Source organism: Artemia sp. Qi Xiang Cuo, chromosome 14, assembly GCF_049724085.1.
Source record: "Artemia sp. Qi Xiang Cuo chromosome 14, ASM4972408v1, whole genome shotgun sequence".
NCBI lineage: Eukaryota > Metazoa > Arthropoda > Branchiopoda > Anostraca > Artemiidae > Artemia > Artemia sp. Qi Xiang Cuo.
In genome coordinates, this window is record NC_142807.1 from 42,662,551 (window position 1) to 42,684,948 (window position 22,398).

At 39.7% G+C, this 22,398-nt stretch overlaps 1 protein-coding gene across 1 annotated transcript in view; it reads left to right on the forward strand.

Moving 5' to 3' along the window:
- Syn (synapsin) overlaps positions 1 to 22,398 on the forward strand; it is a 186,546-nt gene that overhangs the window by 145,368 nt on the left and 18,780 nt on the right. The window contains exon 13 of the mRNA XM_089100068.1: positions 10,555 to 10,664. Coding sequence (XP_088956194.1) covers positions 10,555 to 10,664 — 110 coding nt within the window. The remainder of the gene's footprint in view (positions 1 to 10,554; positions 10,665 to 22,398) is intronic.

Consider the following 22,398-nt stretch of genomic DNA (forward strand, 5'->3'; position numbering starts at 1 on the left):
TCACAGAACCCTAATGTAGAGGTTTCAAGCTCCTATCTACACAAATGTGGACTTTTGCATTTTTTTTTGCCAGAACAATGATCACAGGTGCGTGTTTATTTTTATTTTTTTTCCCAGGGGTGATCGTATCGACCCAGTGGTCCTAGAACATCGTGGGAGGGCTCATTGGAATGGAAATTAAAAGTTCTAGTGCCCTTTTTAAGTGACCAAAAAAAATGGAGGGCAACTACGCCCCCTCCCACGCTCATTGTTTTCCCAAAGTCACCTGATCAAAATTTGTAGATAGCCATTTTGTTCAGCATGTTCGAAAATATTATAAGTATGTCTTTTAGGATGACTCAATCCCTCGAACTTCCCGGGAGGAGGGCTGAAAGTTATGAACTTTACCCAATGTTAACATATAGTATTGGTTATTGGGAAGTATACAGTACAGACGTTTTCAGGGGATATTTTTCCTGGTAGTGAGGCAGGGACTTACCTGGTAGTGGTCGGGCAGGGACGTACGCAGGGGGGGGGGCCTCCGGGCCCGCCCCCCCCCCCCGAAATCTCACGATTTTTTCATTTTCCCATAATTTTCTGATTTTTCTCACAGAATAATGGGTTTGAAGGATTTGCCCCCCCCCCCCCGAAAAAAATTGCCCCCCTATAAACAAATTCCTGCGTACGTGCCTGGGGTCGGGGGTTATGTAGGAGGATCTTTTCATGAAGGAAGTTTTTATGGGGGAAGGGACATTGCTATGAAGGGGACGCCGGACGTCCCAGCATTATTTAAAAAAAGATCCGAAATTAAATATAAAAAAAACAAGTTTTTCAACTGCAACAGCAGCAACATCAAAACTTTAAACAAACAGAAAATATTACATATAGGTTTGGGTTCACCCCCTAGTCAATACCTCACTCTTTAAGCCAGAGATTTTTTAGTACTTTCATAAGAGCTATTTATTCTAATTAACGGCCTTTGTGATCAAGCGGTCATTTTTAAAGAATTGGATCAAAATTCGAACTTTAGCGTAAAGAGCAAGGTTTTGACTGGGGGGCGAACCCTCTAATATACGTATTAAAAATATATCAAAATAGAAGTTCGTTACGTAAGTTATTTCGTAAGTTACGCATATTTATTACTAATAAAAACGTTCGTAAATAAAATTAAACAAGTTTCGAGAAAGACATTTAACCAAATAAAAGTAAATTAATATGAAATTTTCTTTTTAATTATTAATTTATTGTGAACCAAGATAAAAATCTGCATTTATTCAAAAGCATTCAAAAATTAAATAAAAAAAACAAGTTTTTTTAACTTAAATTAAGGAGTGACATTAAAACTTAGAACTGAAAGAAATTTTTCCGTATATGAAAGGGGCTTTCCCCTCCTCAACGTCTCGGTCTTTACGCTAAAGTTTTTATTGTTTTAAAAATTAAAGTTGTGAGACAGAGTCAAACTTTAGCGTAAAGAGCGAGGCGTTGAGGAGGGGACAGCCCCTTTCATATACGGAATAATTTCTGTTCGTTTTAAGTTTTAACGTCGTTCCTTACTTTCAGTTAAAAAAACTTGTTTTTTTTTTTTAATTACATTAAAAGGCCAGGTCATAATAAAAGTTTTCAATTTGGGAGGTTCAAGGAGGAGTCTTTGACAGTCATGTGACCTCAGGGTACCAGATGTTGCAATGTTTTTTCGTATCAACGTTGGTTTAGGAAATTTGATCACCCCACAAATGATTACCAAAAATATGCACAAATTTAACAATTGGAATATTATCACAATTTTTTCAAATCTTTGAAGAAAAGCAAAAAAGTCTAAATTCCCCTAACTATGCTTGAAAGCTATTTTAAAAAGAAATTCTTTGGAGATTTCCATGGAAATGACCATAGCAAAAGTTTTGAGCCTGGGTGGGGGTCAACGAGGAGTCTAAGTATTTTGACCACAGGTGATTTATTGTTGAGACTTTCTTAAATTTGGTAATTCTTGGGAGCATTTGGAAATCAAAGGTTAAACTCAATAACTGATACTAAGTGTCCTAACATTTACTTGGATTAAAAGTGACGAACTAGGATGAACATTTCAACATCTTCCTGGAGCTACTTCAGTCTGCATATTATTTCATTTAATTACACTTAAAACGGACGAGCTTTTCATTTTTTACCTAAGAAAATAGCTGGCACTTAATTTTTCTTCATAGCGAATAAACTATTAAGTGTTTTTTGTGTTATTGTAATTGAAGACATCTCATGTGAAGTGATCATCATATATTTTTCAATTTGATAAATTTACTCCTTTTAGATACAGTTTATAATTTGACTGATATTAGGTATTTATCAGTTTGTAATTTGGAATGAATCCCCAAAAGAAAAAATGAGAAACATCCAAAAGAGCATTCATTACATTCATTACATATTAGTAACTTTCTAATTAGTGGAAGCAAATAAATTACCAAGTTTGAAATAAGTTAATTTTATATGGAAAGAGTTTGATTCTTTAAACAAGGTTGTGCTCGATTTGGAATCTGTGATCCCAGGAACAGTAAGGAAACATAGTTTTCAATTCTTCTCATATAATTTGTGTTGAAGAATAAATTTATTTAATTGGAGTTGCCTTATAACATTATTACTAATTTATACTCTTTGCTTGGAAGCAAAACAGTGTCATCTATAATAATTCTTAATAGCGGATTTAAGAGTGCGTTCATATTATGATATATATATACAGAGTCTTTGAATAGCGAATTTTACCTACAATTAAGTGAAGATCTGATGCTAGAGTTAAGAAACGTCTTCAGGTAAAAAAAAAAAAGGTAAAAATCGGCGTGTGTATATTCTTCTGAATAAGTGAAGTCCTGTGGACTGCTTAGATCGCTTGGGACCAAGCAGAAGAGGGGAGAGAACCTGCCGGAAGCGCCGTATTGGTACCTGCCGGTTAATTAGCCTTAAATTGCAGGGAACAGGTGAGCAGGTCTCGACGCTTCCCTTGCTCCCGGTGATCGACGTACGCTCCGAGCATTCATTCCTTGTACATCTGACAAAAATACTGTCAGTAAATGGCTGGTGACCCTTGTCCCAGATGCAAAAAGAACGTAACACGAGCTCAGGGCGGACTCCAATGCAGTACCTGCACGAAATGGTTTCACTTTCCCTGTGTATCAGGCACGTGCAGCAAAGAAGCAGAAAAATCGTCTGGAAAGTGGCAATGTAATCGATGCAAGGAAGCTGCCAACACACCCAAAACAGCAGCAGTGGGAACACCGAACAGCCAAAAACAACAAAACCTAGGGAATCCAAAAGCCAGAGGAGAAAACTGCAACGCCCCGTCTTCGGACCAAACCCCGCCTCCAGTCAACGACGAACCCCTGATTATCGGGGAAAGTAGGCCCACGCAAGTTCGAGGAACTCTCAATGCACCCCTTCCTACGGCCTCTGCCCCAAATGCTACTCCTAACGGAGCTGAGTCACACAGCGAAACTTGCAACTATTGTCATACCCAGGCCGAAGCCAGTACATCCTTTTGCTGTTTTTTCTGCAATGAGTGGGAGCATGCCTCCTGCCGCGGGATCCACTCCGATATTGTCCTGGCGATAAAACTCCATGACCCACAGTTAAGCCTCTTCAGATACGAGTGTTCGTCCTGCTCCAAGCGAAAGGTAGCTCAACTGCAACTGCAAGTCAGACTCCTAACGGATTGCAGAATACCTGAACAGCGAAATCAAAATCCAGTCCCAGGCGATCAAGCACTGTAATCCCGTGTAGCACAACATGGAACCACAGACTCTAGAAAAAATACACCCAGCCCAGCGCCTTCCGCAAACACTACCGTTGAAACCCTCCTACGAGCAGAAAAAGAAAAACAACTGCGAGAAGCAAAGCGATTCAATATAGTTATATCAGGGGTCCCAGAGTCTGAAACTCCAGACGCACAGATAGCTCTTGGCCTTTGCCGAACCAACGATTTGGGAGCTACCCTGGAAACGGGTGATATAGTTGAGACTAGGCGCCTTGGAAGACCAAGCGACAACGGCAGACCAAGAAAACTACTCGTCAAGCTCAGAGAAGACACTTCAACCTTTGTGAAACGAAATAACATCCTGAAAAACGCTCGGAACCTGAGAACCTCTGATGACGCCTTCACCCGCCGCGAAATCTACATAGGCCCTGATCTCACCCCACTCCAGCTCCAGTCTCAGGCCGAGAAAAGAAGGCTCAAGAGAGCCGAAAGCTCTGCCCATAACCGGAATGAGGAAGCCTCCTCAGGTCAAGGGCAACAATAGCAACAAAAGACCATATTACCAACTCGACCTCCTAAAACTCAGCAAAGCAACCCTTTTGACCTCCCAAGAGTCATGCTTGTTAACGCCCAGTCACTCTGCAACAAAATCACAGAACTTAGCGTTCGACTGAAATGTGAGAGGGTTGAGGTATGCTGTGTCACAGAAACTTGGTCCGCTACCCCATCGACTGCTAGTATTCCAGGCTATGACCTTTACACAAAAAATCGCAAGGATAAAGATGGCAACGTTATAACACATGGCGGTGGAGTGGGTGTTTACATAAATGCAGATATCGAACACGAAGTTTTGACATTCGCTGAACACACAGATACCTATGAGCTGCTCTGGGTGAAAATCAAACCCAAAGTACTGCCAAGAGCGTTTTCGTCAATAACTTTCGGAGTCCTCTATTTTCCACCGCGAGCCGCTTACCGCAAAACCCTAATCAACCACCTCCAAAAGTCTATCGACGATATTCGATGCATGTATCCTAATAGCGGTATAGTATTGCTTGGCGACTTTAATGATCTGGACAGGCGCTGGATCAGTCAATCTCTTGATCTGAAGCAGGTAGTAAAAATTCTTACTACGGAAAAATCAACTATCGACCTCATCTTCACAGATGTGGGAGAATTCTACCACGATCCCGAATCGAGCCCCAGCCTCGGAAGGAGCGCACATTTCTCTGTACTGTGGAAGCCCAAAGGAACCAAGCCAACGGCTACCAAGGAAACATTCGTCTGCCGACCTCTGACTACACCAGGAAAAGAAGAATTCTCTAAATGGTGCGTAAATAAAAACTGGTACCAACTGTACAGATTATCTGACGTTAACCAGATGGTTGGACTCTTAAATTCCGAGATAACCAGCGCTTACCACTCATGCTTCCCAGAGAAACGTGTCAAACGCTCTTCTACGGACAAACCATGGGTCACACAAGAGATCAAGAAACTCATCAGGAAGCGTAATAAACTGCACGCCTCAGGCAACAGAGAGCGCTGGAAAAAAATGAGGAACACCGTGGTGTACGAATGTAGGAAAGCTGAGAAAGCATATGGGGAAAAGCTCTCTAAAACAGTAAACTCCGACTCCCGCTCATTCCACAAGACACTTAGAGATTTAATAAGCCCCCAGCGCCCGACGACCTTTCACATACAAAAAGATAAAGGTGAACAGGTCACTGCAAATGATCTCAATGAGTGGTTTGCCAAAATCTGCAGATCCAACCCTTCAGCCGAAACGAGTGCATTCAGCGCCAAGATATCTGAGATTCCAGTCGTTCTGCCTATTGAAGTGTGCAGGGTCCTAGAAAAGATTCCTGCGCGGAAAGCCACTCACCCAGCGGATCCACCGCCAATTTTGTTCAATGAAAACGCTCCTTACCTATCAGAGCCTATAGCTGCCATCATCAACCAGTCACTGATAACAGGGACGTTTCCTGAGCCGCTCAAGGAGGCAGTCGTAATCCCTGTTCCCAAAGTCACAAACCCCAAAGAACTTGGAGACCTCCGACCGATCTCACTCACTCCGCTACTCTCGAAAGTATTCGAAACTTTCATAAACAGATGGCTTCTGGAGGAACTCAGCGAAGTAATTGACTCCCGGCAGTATGGCTTCCAAAGAGGGTGCAGTACAAGTCACTACCTTATCCAGATCGTCGAGACTATCCTAAGTCACCTAGAAGTTGACGAGGCATTTGTCGACCTCCTTCAAGGGGACGTCAGGAAAGCGTTCGATACGTCTAGCCACGAGGAGATTCTACAGTCCATGACCAATTTTCACGAATTCCTGAGAAAGATAGTAGAAAGCTTCCTTTCAAAACGGAAGCAAAAAACAAGGTACAAAGGCGAACTGTCAGACTCTACAGACCTTACATGTGGAATTCCTCAAGGAACAAAAATAGGTCCGACCCTTTTCCTGTTGCTTTGCAACACGATAGCTAAATGGCACAGAGACAGAGCGAAGTTCGCAGACGACCTAACAATGATGCTGCTACAAAGACTGTGTGAAATCCTTAACCTAGAAGAAATGGTCGTGAAGCTCGAACGGGACTACCTGGAAAGAAAACTCAGCATCAACAGGACCAAGTCGGCAATAATGAGAATTTCCTTCTTAAAGCACAGCGTACCGGCCTTGCCTGACGTCGGCATACCGGCAGTTCACAAAATGAAGATCCTGGGTGTTATCTTCAATGATAAACTGACTTGGGATGACCACTTAAATCACTTGCTGTCCCAGGCTATGCCTCTGCTTAGGTCACTGACAAAGCTACGTCGCTTTCAACTCAGCAAAAATGCCCTGGTCACCTACTATAGGAGCCGCATGCGACCAATCCTAGAATATGCCTGCCCTGTCTGGCATCCTGGTCTCACAAAAGAGCAGAGCAATAAGCTCGAAACAATTCAAAAGAGAGCCTTGCGCATCATTCTAGGAGACAGCCAATTGCCCTATGAGGAATGTCTGGCGAAGCTAGAACTCACAACACTTGAACAAAGAAGACACGAGCTCCTCATGAGCTTTGGCCAGTCCATCTTGACTTCCCCCAAACACCGCGACCTTCTCCCACCTGATATCAGACAAGATAACCGACCAAAGACCCGCCACACAAACCAACTACAACCAAGCAATCCAAGTGCCACGAAACGCTACAAAAATTCATTCCGACAATACTTCACTGAAAATTACAACAAATAGTTTTCATAATTTTTTTGTAAATGCGACTATTTATCCGTTTTGTGATATTTCGTATTAAATTATCTATCTATCTATCTATCTAAGTATTTTGACCACAGGTGACTTATTGTTGCGACTTTCTTAAATTTGGTAATTCTTGTGAGCATTTGGAAATCAAAGCTTAAACTCAATAACTGATACTAAGTGTCCTAACATTTACTTGGATTAAAAGTGACGAACTAGGATGAACATTTCAACATCTTCCTGGAGCTACTTTAGTCTGCATATTATTTCATTTAATTACACTTAAAACGGATGAGCTTTTCGTTTTTTACCTAAGAAAATAGCTGGCACTTAATTTTTCTTCATAGCGAATAAACTATTAAGTGTTTTTTGTGTCATTGTAATTGAAGACATCTCATGTGAAGTGATCATCATATATTTTTCAATTTGATAAATTTACTCCTTTTAGATACAGTTTATAATTTGACTGATATTAGGTATTTATCAGTTTGTAATTTGGAATGAATCCCCAAAAGAAAAAATGAGAAACATCCAAAAGAGCAGCCAAAAGCGATAAAAAAGCAGCAGTTCAGCCTTAGCCTACATGACATATATTCTATTTAGAAGCCAAAAAAAACTTTAAAACGCATTTTTTTTAAATTGTAATTAAAAACCAGTTTGTAGTACAAGAAGGCTTCTTAGGAATCCAAAAGAGCAAAAAAAAACAATCAGTATCAAAGTCACCCATTTCAACTGTTTTAAATGTGACAAAACAGATATAAGCAAAGGGCATTATGAAAAAATTAAGCTTCTAAGTTCAAAGTTATATTCAAAGTTTTTACCCAGATAACTGACGAATTTTGTTATACGGTATTTGAAGTTTTAAGTCTTATACCACTCTATTAAACCAAGATACTAATTTTGACAATTACTTATCTTAAGGAGGCATAGCTAATAGATCGTTATTACCCATATTATGCAAGGGTTCAGCAACGCCACAGCCATTTCGATCAGATTCATACTTCTCTTGATGAATAACGAAGAAGACCAGTTTCCATCCAGCGACTTGTGAATTTTTGAACTCATGAATAGGCTCGAATATGTTGTAAATTGGACCTGTGATTTGAGAAAGACTGATAAAAACATTAATGTTTGCGGTCAACATTGATCGCGCCGGCGGCGCGGCGGCGCGCCACCGCTGCTATTTTTGGCCCCACCGCCGCCGGTCTTCCCTCATCGGCGCGGCGCCGGGGTCTAGTTCATACCTTCATGCGCTCTTTGAAAATATTCAAGTGGTTTGTCAACTAAATTTTGATTGCAAGTGAATTTTCAGTATTGACGGTTTCACGGCATAATTTCACGGTTTCATTCTAAATAACACAGTGAGGGCTTGGGTCCAGGCCACTACAAAGTTCTTGGATAGATCCAAATTTCAGGTACCCTGAGTCATATGTTCTTGATATTTTGTATTTTTCTTTTTGCCTCCTTTTTGAATGTTCTTTGCAATGTGGCTTGACGAGGAATCTGGATGTTCTTATGAATATAATTCACTGATCATCTGACTATTATTGCTATTTTTTATCACTTTATATTTACTTTTTCCAAAGAAGTGCAAAATATTCCCTTGCCTTTTTTCAGTCATTATGGGTCTTTGCCGTTTCTTATTCAATAGTTTCAGTCAAGTCCATAAATCAAATAATTTTAAATTCATAGCTGTGCAATTCACATGCTTCAACTTTGAGAACGCTTGCTCACATAAGTTTTAGTTTACATTCAAGGGCTCAAGAAGCTTATCCCGGGCCACAGAAAATCAGGAACGTATAAGTCTCATAGGAACTAAAATAATACTGGAGATCGGATTGACAATTGAAATAGAAGTAAACTTTTTCGCAGAAATAGAAAGGCAAAAGGAAATGCATCCAGTCACAGATGTATGCTGATTCAAGAATGTACAGCAGTAGAAATAGTTAAATGCATCCTTACATAGATGTATCCTAATTTAAGAATGTACACCAGCAATTTTTGTTTTAGCCTTTTTCAGTTGCAATGAAGCTTTGTAATATTAGAAGTAACTTTTAAATATTTTAATCTACGATAAGTTTCATTAAATTTGCTTCTTTTTTTATGTTCAGGAAATAAAAAAAATAGACATTGTTTAGTAAAGATCCCTTTTCTTCGTGGACCACCTAAACATTTTCATGGACTACCAGTAGTCCATGGACCACAAGATGGTCACGGCAGCTATAGACAGTCTTGTTAGTGGTGCTTCTGACAGTAGGAGTCTAATCCAACACTACCCATCTTAAAACATTCCTCTTCCCCAATAGCCATGCTAAGAGACGCGAATGATTCAGTAAAGACTATTACACTATTGTAAATTCTGAAGGTTTCTTTAGAGTGCATCTTTTTAGAGCACGCTCCAATTTATTTGGCAGAAGACATGCTTCAAATAGCGCGCGAATATAATGGGAAAAACAATTAGTCAAGATTAAACACTGTGAATTGTTATTTGCAATTTCATTTTACTCGTGCAGGCGGGGATTCCCTCTTCATGAATATACTAGGTTTAAATGGACGCAAAAACCTATTTAATAGATGACAGGTTCTTTAATTAAAAAAGATGCTAGTCAGGTATCATGCGTTGAACAGTTTCTCTCATCATTTAATATTCCATGTATTAATTGTCTTTTTCGTTTTTCGCATGGATAAAGAAACCCCGATCAATTAAGTTTCTGTTTTCCTTTTTTTTCTATATGAATTAAAAAAGAACTTTTTCCATAAAATAAGTTTTTTAAAGAAAAGTAAAGAACTCCCTTAAAACAAAAATGAACAAAAGTAGAATCAAATAATCTACCAAGCATACAAATACAACAAATCAATATCAATAAATAAATGAAACCCAAAACAATCAGAAATTAAAATAAATAACAGAGTCAAACTCAAAACGAGCGGAAATTAATCTGAGTAGGGTTCTAAACCCTATGCTTTCTAAAAGCCAGAAAAATTCAAATGAATTTACTGAAAAAAATGTGCATTGTCAGTTTAATACACATTTGCTGATATTTATACTTCAAAATCTTAATTGATTTTTGATTTCTTAAAGTTATAAAAGTGAAAACATTTAAAAGAATTTTTTTTCAGTAAAGTACAAATTATATTCTGTCTTTTAAAAAGCATGGGGTTTAGAACCCGACTCTAAACCCCCATATTAATTTCTGCTTGTTTTGAGTTTGACTCTGTTATTTATTTTAACTTCTGTTTGTTTTGGGTTTCATTTATTTATTGATACTGATTTGCGGTAGCTTTATTCTTGGTAAATTATTTGATTCTATTTTTGTTCATTTTGGTTTAATGGAGTTCTTTACTTTTTTTAAAAAACTTGTTTCGTTGAAAAAGTTTTTTTAATTAATCCTTTTCAAAGATGCGTTGATCCAAGCGTTGATATCGCAATCAAGTCACAGAAAATCTAATGCTAGAACTTTTTGCCTAAGCCAGGGAACGATTGCCCCCCCCCCCTTCTGTCCCCTGGATCCGCTGCTTCTTGTAGTCAGGTGTTGTGCATACCTCAACAATTTTTTCCTTTATTAAATTATTGCTAAATAAATTACAAATTTATTTCTAGAATTTATGTACACCTCCTGGGATGGTCAGAGTGACATCAAAGCCATCGATGAGTCTTGTTTCAAGCAATCTGCCTTCACCAACAGAGAGTGATAAGCAAAGTGTTAAGAGGTAATAACTTTTAAACCTTCGAACCTCTAAAAATATCTGTAAAAAGCTAGACATGTGTAAAAGTCTGCTTTAGATTGAATCTACTGAATTGAATCTACTTTAGATTATTGCAGATCTTGAACTTTAATGATTATTAAGCAGTAAATATCAATAAAATAGATGGAAGGTTAATTAATTTGAAAAAAAATGTTTTCAAAATTATAGTTTTTCAAAGAAAAATAAAGAGCAATATTAAAGCCTAAAACGAGCAGAAATCAAATAATATACACAATCTAACTTGAACGAATAGGAATTACTGTGAATGGATAAACGAAACCTAGAACGAACAGAAACAAAATGGATAATCTAGTCAAACTTAAAAATAACATACACTACTGAGGAATAAATAAACCTAAAACAAAGAGAAAATGACCCTGATGGACAAACGAAACCTAGAACGAACAGAAATAAATGCATAATCCAGTTGAAATTCAAAATAACATACATCACTACTGAATACTGAATGAAACTCAGAACAAACATAAATTTCAGTGAGTAAGTGGTAAGCCCTCTAACCCTCTTAAACCCTCTAAATTCTAATCCAAAGCTAATGTGTTGACTTAGTTTTTTTTCACTCTGTCTAGGAGTCACTCAAAACTGGGCTTCTAGCACACATGGCTAGATGATTGTCATCAACATGAAACCATTGGTAGGAGCACGTAGCCAATGAGTCTAGGCTGGTATACATTCATGTTATAATTCTTGTTATTTACGATTCGAGGTAGACATGCATCTTTAATTATTAAGTAATATATACTTTACGAAATTTGTACTTCAAGTTAAATTCTGCGACCCTGTTACAGTACTTAAGTAGTACTTCAAGTTCAAATACTTGAACACTGAATTACTCTAGTACAATTACTTGAATATTCAATTAATCCAGTTTCAATTACATGAAGTATTTTACAACACTGGTGGCACAGGGTGCAAAGGCTACTCAGAAAAAAGTGAGAGAATTTAATTGTGTACAGGACAGCCATTGATGTCATATCAACCGTTTTATGGGTTAAATAAAAAAACAAGTTCTTTCAACTGAAAGTAAGGAGTAACATTAAAATTTAAAAAGAACAGAAATTGTTCTGTATATGAGGGAGACTGCCCCCTCCTCAACCCTCACTCCTTACGCTAAAATCTTATTTCTGTAAGAATACTTTTCTTTCCAATTCAACGACACTTCCATTTGAGCCGTCTTTCTTAAAGAATTGTGACAAAAAAGTTAAGATTTAGCATAAAGAGTGAGGTTTGCGAAAAGGGCAGCCCCCTCATATATGGAATAACTTCTGTTCTTTTTAAGTTACAATGTTGTTCCTTACTTTCAGTTGAAAAAGAAACTTTTTTTCCATTTAATTTCTGACTGTTTTTCAAATCTTGTCAGGAAATCCAGTTCCCTCCCCCCCTCGCGGAAAAGTTACTTCCGGAAGTTTTCCTTCCCTCAGAAAATCTCCCCGTGGAAAATCCCCTCCCCCACAGAAAATTCCCTCTCCCTCCCGAAGAAAAAATCCGTATATTGCCCAATTAAAAATTACTCAGCTTCCCAGGATCCCCAGAGATTATGGAGGGGGGGGGTCTTGGCATCTCCAAGGGCAAAGTTATGGGGCCTTTCAGCTATGCTGAATCAGATGGTTATCTCAAAGTTTTGATCGGATGTGTCTGGGTAAAAACGAGTGGCACGGGAGATGGGCTAGTTTTCCCCCAATTCTTTCGATCACTTAAAAGGGCACTAGAACTAAGATTATTTCTTAAACCACATGTGCCTTCCATAACAGAAAGAAAGAAAACGATCAACAATGGGGTTTTCAAAGGCCAAACGAAAATACTCACAAAGCGAATATTTGAGAGAACAACCCCCTCTCTTCTTCAGCGCGAACATAATAATATAATGAAGGAGAACCCCGAAGAAAAAAACAAAAAAAACAAACGTGGAAAGTAAAAAAAAAACAATTAAAAACCAATGAAAAAACAGCCAAAAAATTAAAATATAAATAAAATTCAATAAAATACCAAAAATTAAAATAATAAAAATCAAATACCTAACAACCATAAACTGAGTCATTCGCCAATATTCGCGATTTGCACAAAATCCAAAAAATCTTGAACTGCCATCGGCAGATACTAACGAACAGCTTGTTCGTTAATATCGAACAATAGGAAATAGGATTACCAATTTAGTTTCCCATTTGCTTAAAAATTGTCTGTGACTCGGATCTACCTTGTGGTTGTTCTTTTTTTAATGGATTTTCAAGGAATCTATGAATCATGTACCATTCAACTTCTTTGAAGGGGTAAGGCAGTCCTGGGGGGCACCCCTCTCTAATAAATATGATTGCTGTTTCTTTCAGCTTTAGTAGATGTTTGCGTGCATGTCTAGACAATGTGCTGTTTTGTATTTGGTTATGCTAGTTCTTTTTATTACCAATGTAAGAAAACCATCATTAACGTATCAGAGAAATATAAGCAAGCTAAAGGGTTCGCTGAGTTTTCTCCGATTAAAGGAGGCTTAGCGGGCCTGAGGCTCTGGCCTTGATAAGGTGGCAGCATGCCGTTCGGTCCCTGAAAGCCTGCACCCTGATAAGTCTTTGGTCGTTCTAAAGCTCGCCCCACCAGCTCTGTACTAGATCCTTCGGAGTATTGTTAATAGAAATTTTGACGTTCAAGCGTAAAATGGTCAGACATATTTGTCGATAGGCCTTATGTGGGACTTGTATGGAAGGGGACTATCAGGGAGGACATATAATGTGCAGTGATTTTTTGTAAAATATGTAAAAGATTTTTTCTTAGCTGACTAAGAGAAGGAAAACATATATTATATTGTTGTGTTCATTTAATTAAAATCCAATATCATGATAAAATTTAAATGACTAATTTTGTCCAATGTCAGTTCATAAAGTCAATGCAGCCTGGTGCTAACCCAAGCTCATAAAACCAAGTTGTAGCGTTAAATTCTGACATGCTGACTAAAAGAAGTCTATTTTTGCTTATATGGTATTGAGAAGACGCTCCCCCTTTGTGTCTGGTGACGAAACCCATCCCCTGATCATCTCTTGTCCGCTGGGTTCCCGGGTCTTGCTCCTTTTTTTTATCTCTTTGTGGGAAGAAGGTCTGTTCCATATTCCAATGGGTATCGTCAAACAAAAGCGCAAAAAAAAGAAAACACCAAAAACCAAAACACCAAAAAACACAAATGATAAGCCATTACCTCGACTTCAGGTCACAGTTGTTGCAACGCCTGACATAGTAGGGCACGAAGGTGTTTAAAAATCATGTCGTCGAGTGTGTAGGCGGGCATTCTGACATATTTATTTCCCTCTTTCACAGTTGCTGATCTTGCTTTGTATGCGTCGGTCTGTGAAGTAAACGGAGCCAGGATATCTCGGTGTGTTGAGGACTTCAGGATGTCAGCTCTAAACTTCATCAGTATTTCATGCCTCCTTTCATCCAGGGCTGGGAGCTTGAGTTCACTCAAGCTTTGTTCATAGTTTTTGTACTTTGGCCCAAGAATTATTTTGCAGGCTCTCCTCTGAATTGTTTCCAGTTGGTTTCTGTGTTTCTTTGTAAGCGACGGGTGCCAGACAGGACAGCCGTACATCATTACGGGCATGACGTAAGTTTTATAGCACGAAAGAAGGGGTTGCTCTGTCATTCCATACCATCTGAGATTTGTGAAAGATTTTAGAAAACCAGGTGCTTTTGCTGTGATCTGGCTGATATGATCTCCGAACGAGAGATCGTCACTTATTGTGATGCCAGGTGTTTTTACTGATTTCTTTTTTTGGAGAGATGCAGATTCGTCTATGCACTTCTTCTTCAGGAAGTTGACATGCATCAGGCAGCTTTTCTCGAGGCTTTGCTGGAGCTTTTCTAGATCAGCTTGATGTTGAAGCTCTGCAACCAGGAGTATGAGTTTACTGGGTGTTTGTGACAGGGAGTGCAGCAGGCTTAGTGAAAGATCATCTGCAAATTTATACCTCTGTGTGTGTTGCCTCATCAGTCGGTTGATGACTATCACAAATAATATGGGATCTAATTTTCTTCTTTGGGCCGCTCCACATTTGATGTCTTGGAAGTTGGATGTTTCCCCGTTTTCGAGTCATACGGACTGTTGACGACCAGAAAGGAGACTTGCGATGGTATATAAGAGAAACTGCGAGACGCCCAGGGCACGAGCTTCGTTGATTACAGTCTCATGATCAAGCAGATCGAAGCTTTTACCAAATCAGAAATGATTATTTCAGCAAGGGCCGCAGGATTTTCTATGTGTTCTAGTAGATCATGAAGTAATCCGACCAGATAATGTGTTGTGCTATGTCCTCGGCGACAACCGAACTGCATAGGATCGATTTTGTGTTCTATTTCTGCTAGTAGTTACTGTAAAATTAAATCTTCGAATACTTATGAAATGATAGTTCAGAGTTCAGAGTGACCACATCTAATCTCGGATATTATTAAACCAGTCTATTTTTCAAGTGAAGTAATTTATCATTTCGTAATAACAATTGGCTTAGTTACAGTGACCTATATTCCTGCTCTATGTTCATCAATTAATTCAGTGACCTTCAGGGATTATAGACTTTTCACAATTGGAGAAAAGCCATCAAACTAAGCAATACGAATATAAATTGGACATACGATACGAAATAAGCCAAAAATCAAAAATAGTTTTCGGAACAGTATAGGCATTTACGCTGCGATAAAAGTGACAGGAGAGAAGTAGGCAGAAGAGGGGTGAGAGAGTTGTCTGCAAGAGCCGTGGTACCCGCTGGGCTTGCCCTTTAAATTGCGGGGACAAGGTTGGCAGCCTCCAACACGTCCCTTACTTCTCTCGTAAGTGAATTCCTGCTATTCATTTTGATTGAATTATTTAATTTTGATAATTAGAAGGCGTTTATTGGACAGTAGGGGGACTTAAAAAAGCCCCCTTGCGGGCAAGTCCTAGTCTTATGCCTTTAATTTAAGATCTAATTACGCTTAGAACTACGATGGCTGAAAGTGAAAAAATTATTTCGAATCCGTTACTTAATTGTGTAACGAGAGCACTTACAGATGGAATAAAATTGGAGTGTATCGTAAAAGCGTGTGTTGTTTTCTATACACATAAAGATTTTATAAAGGCAAAGCAAATCCTTCATACAGAGTTGAATATTACCAATCGTCTTGTTTTCTACTCTAAAGATGAAGACAATATCATTGAAATATGCAAAATTCTAGTTTCAGCTGCGAAAAATAATGTGAGCATGCCAAAATTTGTCATCTTTAACCCCTACTAGGTTCCGGTCATCGGAGATGCGGTGAATGCAACAGTTACTGCGAAAGTAAATGAACTCTCTCGGAAGCTTGATAATTTTTTGGCCACCCAGTCCGCTCCAGCCACCAGTATTTTCACAAGCAGTCGTAGTGCACCTGAAACGTCCAAGCCCAGAAACTCTACCTATTCTTTCGTCTTGAAAACCCCCCCCCAAGGAGCTCAATGGCCCAAATGACCGGAAAGCTTTCATAGACAGTTTCTGTGAAAATACAAATGACATTAGTGAACTTCGCAAATCTGCAAACGAATGGAAGCTAGTGGTCAGGTCAAAAGCTGCAGCAACGAAAATCGTTGAGAAAGCGAAATCTTCCAAGCCCGATCTCAAAATTACTGTTCGAGAACCCCTGCACATAGCTGTGCTTCGAAATGTCCCTGAGGATATAAACTGTGAAGGACAAAATATCTAATCCCGAATAGTACGAAGACTGATCAGTGCGGAAAATCCCGTTATTGCAAAGTGTATTTTAAGACTCTTAGTGAGCTCCAACAATGTCTGAGTGTTTCGGTGATTATCTGCTACGAGCGTCTACCTGCTAATCCGTTTAAGTTCTTGCCAAGACGATGCTATAACTGTCACAAAATCGGTCATCTCGCTTCCCAGTGTACGGTTGAACCTGTATGCTCTAGATGTGCCTCAAGTGAACATCGTTCTACGCGAGATGAAACATGCAGACAGCCGACATTCTGCGTTGAATGCAAAATCGGCAGTCACACGTGTTACGGTGTAAAATGTCCCTCAAATAGTAATCCACAAAAGAAATGACATCTGAAGCTTATGCAGATAAATGTTTATCGTGGAACATTAATGGCTCGTTCACGAATAAAATTCCCATCTTAGATTTTTTCTTTTAGCAAAGTGAAGTTGTCGGTTTACAAGAACACTTCGTCACAAGCCGCAGTAAAAGTATTCTTAGTTTTAATAGATCAGGATCGGTCTATTCAGTTTCAGCAAATCAGCTCAGTTGAAAAGGATAACCTTCCGGTGGTATTGTCACTTTTGTTCGTTCGACTATAAGATCTAGTGTATTTGAAGTCAATGATAATTTTCTGGCATTCGTGTTGAGGGCTGTGTTTTTATTAATGTATATTTGCCTAAAAATTACCATGATGAACGTTCGGAGCGTGCTTTTACTTATTCTAGTGATAAACTCGGCCAGTGTATTAACCGTATTAGATCCTTAAGCCTTGAATGCATACTAGTTGGTGACTTCAATTGCGACTTGAATGAACCGCTCCTATCTAGGTCTTTACGTTTTACGTTGTTGCTTAGTATTTTTGGAGACCAGTTTGATCTCAAGTGCAAAGATTTAAATTTTACACATGTACACACCTCAATGTCCACATCAGATCTCGATCACGTCGTTGCGTCCGCAAATCTCAGGATTTCGCCTGTCAATGTTGTGCTTGATTTTCAGCTGTCTGATCACTTACCAATACAGTTCTCAGCCGATATTCTTTACCACAGCTCAGATACAGAAACGGAAACTACTTCGAAAACACCTCCTAGGTCTCGCCGTGATTGATGTAAAATTAACCCCGTTTTATTTCAAGAAAAAGGCACCAGAGTTCTTAGTAAGATCCGTGTCCCTTTCCATCTTCTCTCTGGATTAACTGCTCTTTCAAGGGAGGAAACACAATTATCAGTTGATTTTTATTGCGCAGAAATTGGCCATGCCCTTTGCTGTGCTGCAAGAGCTGCCGTCCCTCTAAGTAGACCCCGTCATCACACCCTTCCTGGCTGGTCTGAAAATCCAGAGTTAGTGGATACCCATTCTAAGTCTAAATTTTGGCTTCGACTTTGGGTTTCTTGTGGACGACCCCGTTTGGGGGTAGTCAATTCAATCCGCCTGCTCAAAAAAAGAAAATTCGCAAAGGAGCTAAAAGCTCACAGAAAAAAGATGATTCATATCAAATCTACACGGGCCAAAATTAATCCGTCTCTCCTTTGGCGTTTTCTTTCCTCTAAAAGCGACGAGTCTTTATCCGCATCTGCTATCCCTGATTCTGAATGGTACGCATATTATGGGTTAGAATTTTCGCCTCCTGACCCAGCCCTCAACGAAAGATACGAAGCTGAGTTGGAAGACTTCTTAGATAGGTGTCCTTGGAGTGATTATCTTGTAACAGAGGGAGCTGTATGTAGGGCCATCTCTCACCTAAAACCTAAACAATCTTTTGGGATTGACGGGATCAGTACACTCCATCTAAAAAGTGGTGGGCCCGCTCTCATTAGTCATGTAACCCTCCTAATGCAGATTATCCTCATTCAGGGTATTGTCCCAACCTCTTTCTCAATTGATGATCTTACGCCAGTTCCTAAAAAAGGAAAAGTTACCATGCAATGCTCCTCTTTCCGTCCAATCACGGTTGCTACCACTCTCTGCAAGTTATTTGAACTTTTATTCGTAGATGGGTTTGAAAAACTGTGTTGTAGTCAACCAAGACAATTCGGTTTCCAACGCGGCATTGGTTGTGCGGATGTGCTCCATGTCATTGCATATGCACTCCTGGATGCACACAAATCAGGAGAAAGTCTAGTGATTGGGGGCTTAGACCTGCAGAGAGCGTTTGATTCATTGATTCATGCACGTATGTTGCTAAACTCAGCTAAAAGAGGAGTGGATTCAAATATCATCCGGGCTTTCCATGATATTTATTCTCACCTTCGCGTGTGACTCAAGCTCCCTCCCGATAAAGGCCTTCCACCAGCCCCACTGTCAGCTTTGATACCAGTCCGTAAAGGTGCCCGTCAGGGAGCAGTTCTATCCCCCCATTTTTTCAACAGCTAGATTATTGAACCTCAAGACAGCTGTCCTTCATCATGGATTCTCAGTTCCATTGACATCTCCCTAGTGTGCTATGCCGATGATACCCTGAATCTCAGCTGGATGCTTAACCGCCTTTCAGAAATATTCTCATGTCTGCAGTCCAACTACGAGAAAGTCGGTCTGAGATTTAACTCCCAAAAGTCGGAAGTTTTGCTTTATAATTGGAAGAATGACCCTCCTACTAATATCACACTAGGTAATTGCTCAGTAAAACCAGTTGATAAAATAGTATATCTGGGGCTTCCAATAGGTTCCTCATTACAGCATACCCGTTCCCTCCTGATCTCACATCTTGAACGGCGAATATCCAGCTCCTATGCTTTGATTGTTAAATCCACTCTGAGCTTTAACCGTCCACTACTGGCAAGTATTTACAACGCTACCGCTCTGCCACATATATTATATGTGATCCCTTTCTAGAATTTATTGGCAAAACGTGAAAAGCCTAAAATCCGCTCTATATTTTTCCGTTTTGCAAAGTACCTACTAAAATTGCAACCTTGGACAAAAAATAGTTTTCTGATTCGGCGCTATAACCTAGCGGACCCAAATCTAGCTGTTCAGACACTTATTAGCCGGCAAAAAACAAAACCAGCAATTCTAAAGCACGAGTGGGCAAGTTTGGTTGTTTAATTTTCACTTTTTATTTATTTCTTTATTTTTTTTTTTTTTTTTTTTTTTTTCCTTTCAAAAGTTGTTGTCTTTATTGCTATTTTCGAAGAAGTTGTTGTTTCTGTTGTAATCTTTGAGTATGCTATCTATCAGTTTCCACTTTTCGTACTATTTTGTATACTATTTAAGAAGTTGTTGCTTTTGTTGTTATTATTATCGTTTTGTTCCCTCTTTTCGTATTTTTGTATACTCTGTCATTGTACATTTATTGTATACGACGGGTTTTCAATATATATTATATTATATTATTATATATAGGCGTCTTTGAAATTGGCCTGAGATTGGATGGTGAGTTTGGTGATGTTCTCTTTGGAATCGGTGTGGTAAATGCCTTTTTGAACTTATCTGTGAAAATGCCTTCCAGTAGACACTGACAATACATCATAGCCAGCGGTCTAGCCAGTAAGGGGGAGCATGCATATATCAGCCTTATAGAAATTACACGAGGGTACGAGGCTTTCCTAATGTCTAGGTTTTCGAGTTTTTCTTGGACCTGCGTAACCGCGATGATAGGGGTAGTTTCGATTGGACCATTCTGTGGCAACGTCTTGAGGGGAGGCTGTTGGTGGCAAATATTTGAAAAGTGTGCATTAATTGTTTCTGCAGTTATATTCTCTCCTTGCTGGTCCCTCAGGGTGGATTTAGACTTCGGCTGTCCCATTATTTTCCGTACAGTTATTTGGAACTTCCTTGGGTCACTGGGTGACAACTTAACGAAAATTTGGTGTCCATATAGACGCCTAACCTGCCTTAGTAGTCTGACTACTATGTTTCTCTTCCGTTTATATTCGTCAGAGTGTTGCTTTCTCTCATAAAGCATGTCTCGCTCTGCCATTGATCTTTAATTGTCGGAGTAACCCATGGCTTATTATGTGCCCTATTTCTAACTCGTTTTTCAGGGAAGAATCTTTCGTACTTTCGAATCGTTTGTTCATAGAGGAATTCGGTCATGCTGTTTGCGTTTTTGTTTTCGAAAAAGCGGAACCAGCATAATGAGTTGAGCCATTCTCTATAGCCAGTTACACCTTCTTCTGCAAGTGGACTGTGGGTGAACAGGGTTGATTTACTAGGTTTCATTGACTACTTCGGTCGTAATATAACTGGTGCATGGTCACTGGTTGAGAGTGGTGCTTCCTCTGAAGGATCTAAGTAGAAATCGACAGATGTAGTGAAATCAAATCAAGGGTGTTTTTTCCCCGTGTTGTCACTTTAGCTATTTGATGAAGGGCTGTAGAGCTTTTGATCCAGTTGGATTCAGGTCGTTGAAGTCCCCACAAAGAAAGATCCTAGCATTTGGATATGTGTTCTGGTGAAGTCGCAACTTTGTTGGAAGTATTCCACTAGTTGTCGCCGATATGGTCCTCTTGGTGGGAAATATACCGTGACGTATATCAATGACGGCACTTGACAAGTAGGCTTTTTGTTTTGTGCCCACAGCCAGGAAACCTTTATGTCACGATCCTTTGGTACTGCGACATCCAGAATCCAATGAGGCTCTCCCGATGCGCTGCAGTATGGGGAAATATAACAGGAATACCCATCAATCATGGCCAAGGTAGGAGACGGGATCCATGTTTCAGTCATGCACATTATGTCAATGTCATGTTTCCGTAGAAAAACTTCCATATCCTCTGCCTTAGTATTGAGAGATCGAACATTTGGCAGGGATATTGTTGGAAAACGGTAAGATTGGATTGGCCTTGTATCAAAACATGTTTTCCTTTTCCCTCTTTTCAGGTTGCAGGAAGACGGATCAGGAGTCTCCAGACTTAGATCGTGAGTGCCTGTTGAGGTGGGAGGGATAGTAATGCATTTTGAATTAGTTTCTGTTGTTTTCTTCGTGTTTAAAAAAGTGTTTCCTGTACTAGACTCCTGGTTGGTTTCAGATAAAGTCTCCTCGTCGATTGGTGACTGTTAGGGGAGCTTACCCTTTGCTGGTAAGTTGAGTGAGATGAGATCCACTAGCTGTACCTTCGGTTGTAATTTTGTTTTCGCTCGGGCGGGGGGGGGGGTTTGTTCTTGTGTTTCTCCAACCATTTTTTTTGTTGGAGAAAACCCTGGTGGTGGTTCTTCCTGGTGGTGTCTGAGCCAGTTCTGTAGAAAACTCGCGACCTCCATTTGGACGATTCTTTCGTTTTCGGTGGGTGGTGGTCTATGGCTAGTCTCCAGTTTTTTAGTGTTTTTGTTTTTTGGTGGTTAGCTTTTGGATTTGGGATAGGTTTGATGTCTGCATGATAGTAATTGCAGCGTAATCCCCTGCTGCAAACGCCTGCCGCGAATTTTTGCACTTTCCAGGATTGATCTCTCCGCAATTTCCTGGAGCAATGAGCCAGCCTCTACTTGTTTGGTGGTCTTAGCAGATCGGCGGTAGTACTTCTTCATGACTGAGTCGGCATTTTGATCCCCATTTACAGTGACCTTTTTTTAAATAAAAGCACGATTCTTTTGGCATTGGGGCATCAGACTTTGGGTTTATCCTTAAAGAGGGGTCAAAGTGGGAGTTTTGAATCGCATGGGAATCATCTGTTTTGGATTCTACTTCGCACGACTCTGTCTGAGCTACTGATTCAACAATCCGCGAAACTTTTCTAGTAATTACAAGTTCAAGCGGTTCACTCATTGTGCCCACACTTGAGGATGTGGGGGATTTCGTGGCTTTTCCTAGCTTGTAGCTAAGACTATTGTTGCGCATCGTTGTTGCTGTTTAGAATTTTTGTCGTGTCCGTCATGATGGCTCGATATGCTGCGTTGGTTTCTCCAAGTTGAGCAATCAGTGATAATTGCTCATTTATGATGCGATTCTGATCTTGCACTCTTTCTATAAGAACATCGACCAGGTCTAAGGCTAGTGATTCTGTATTATCATCCTGTTTCACGGGTGTAGATGCCACTG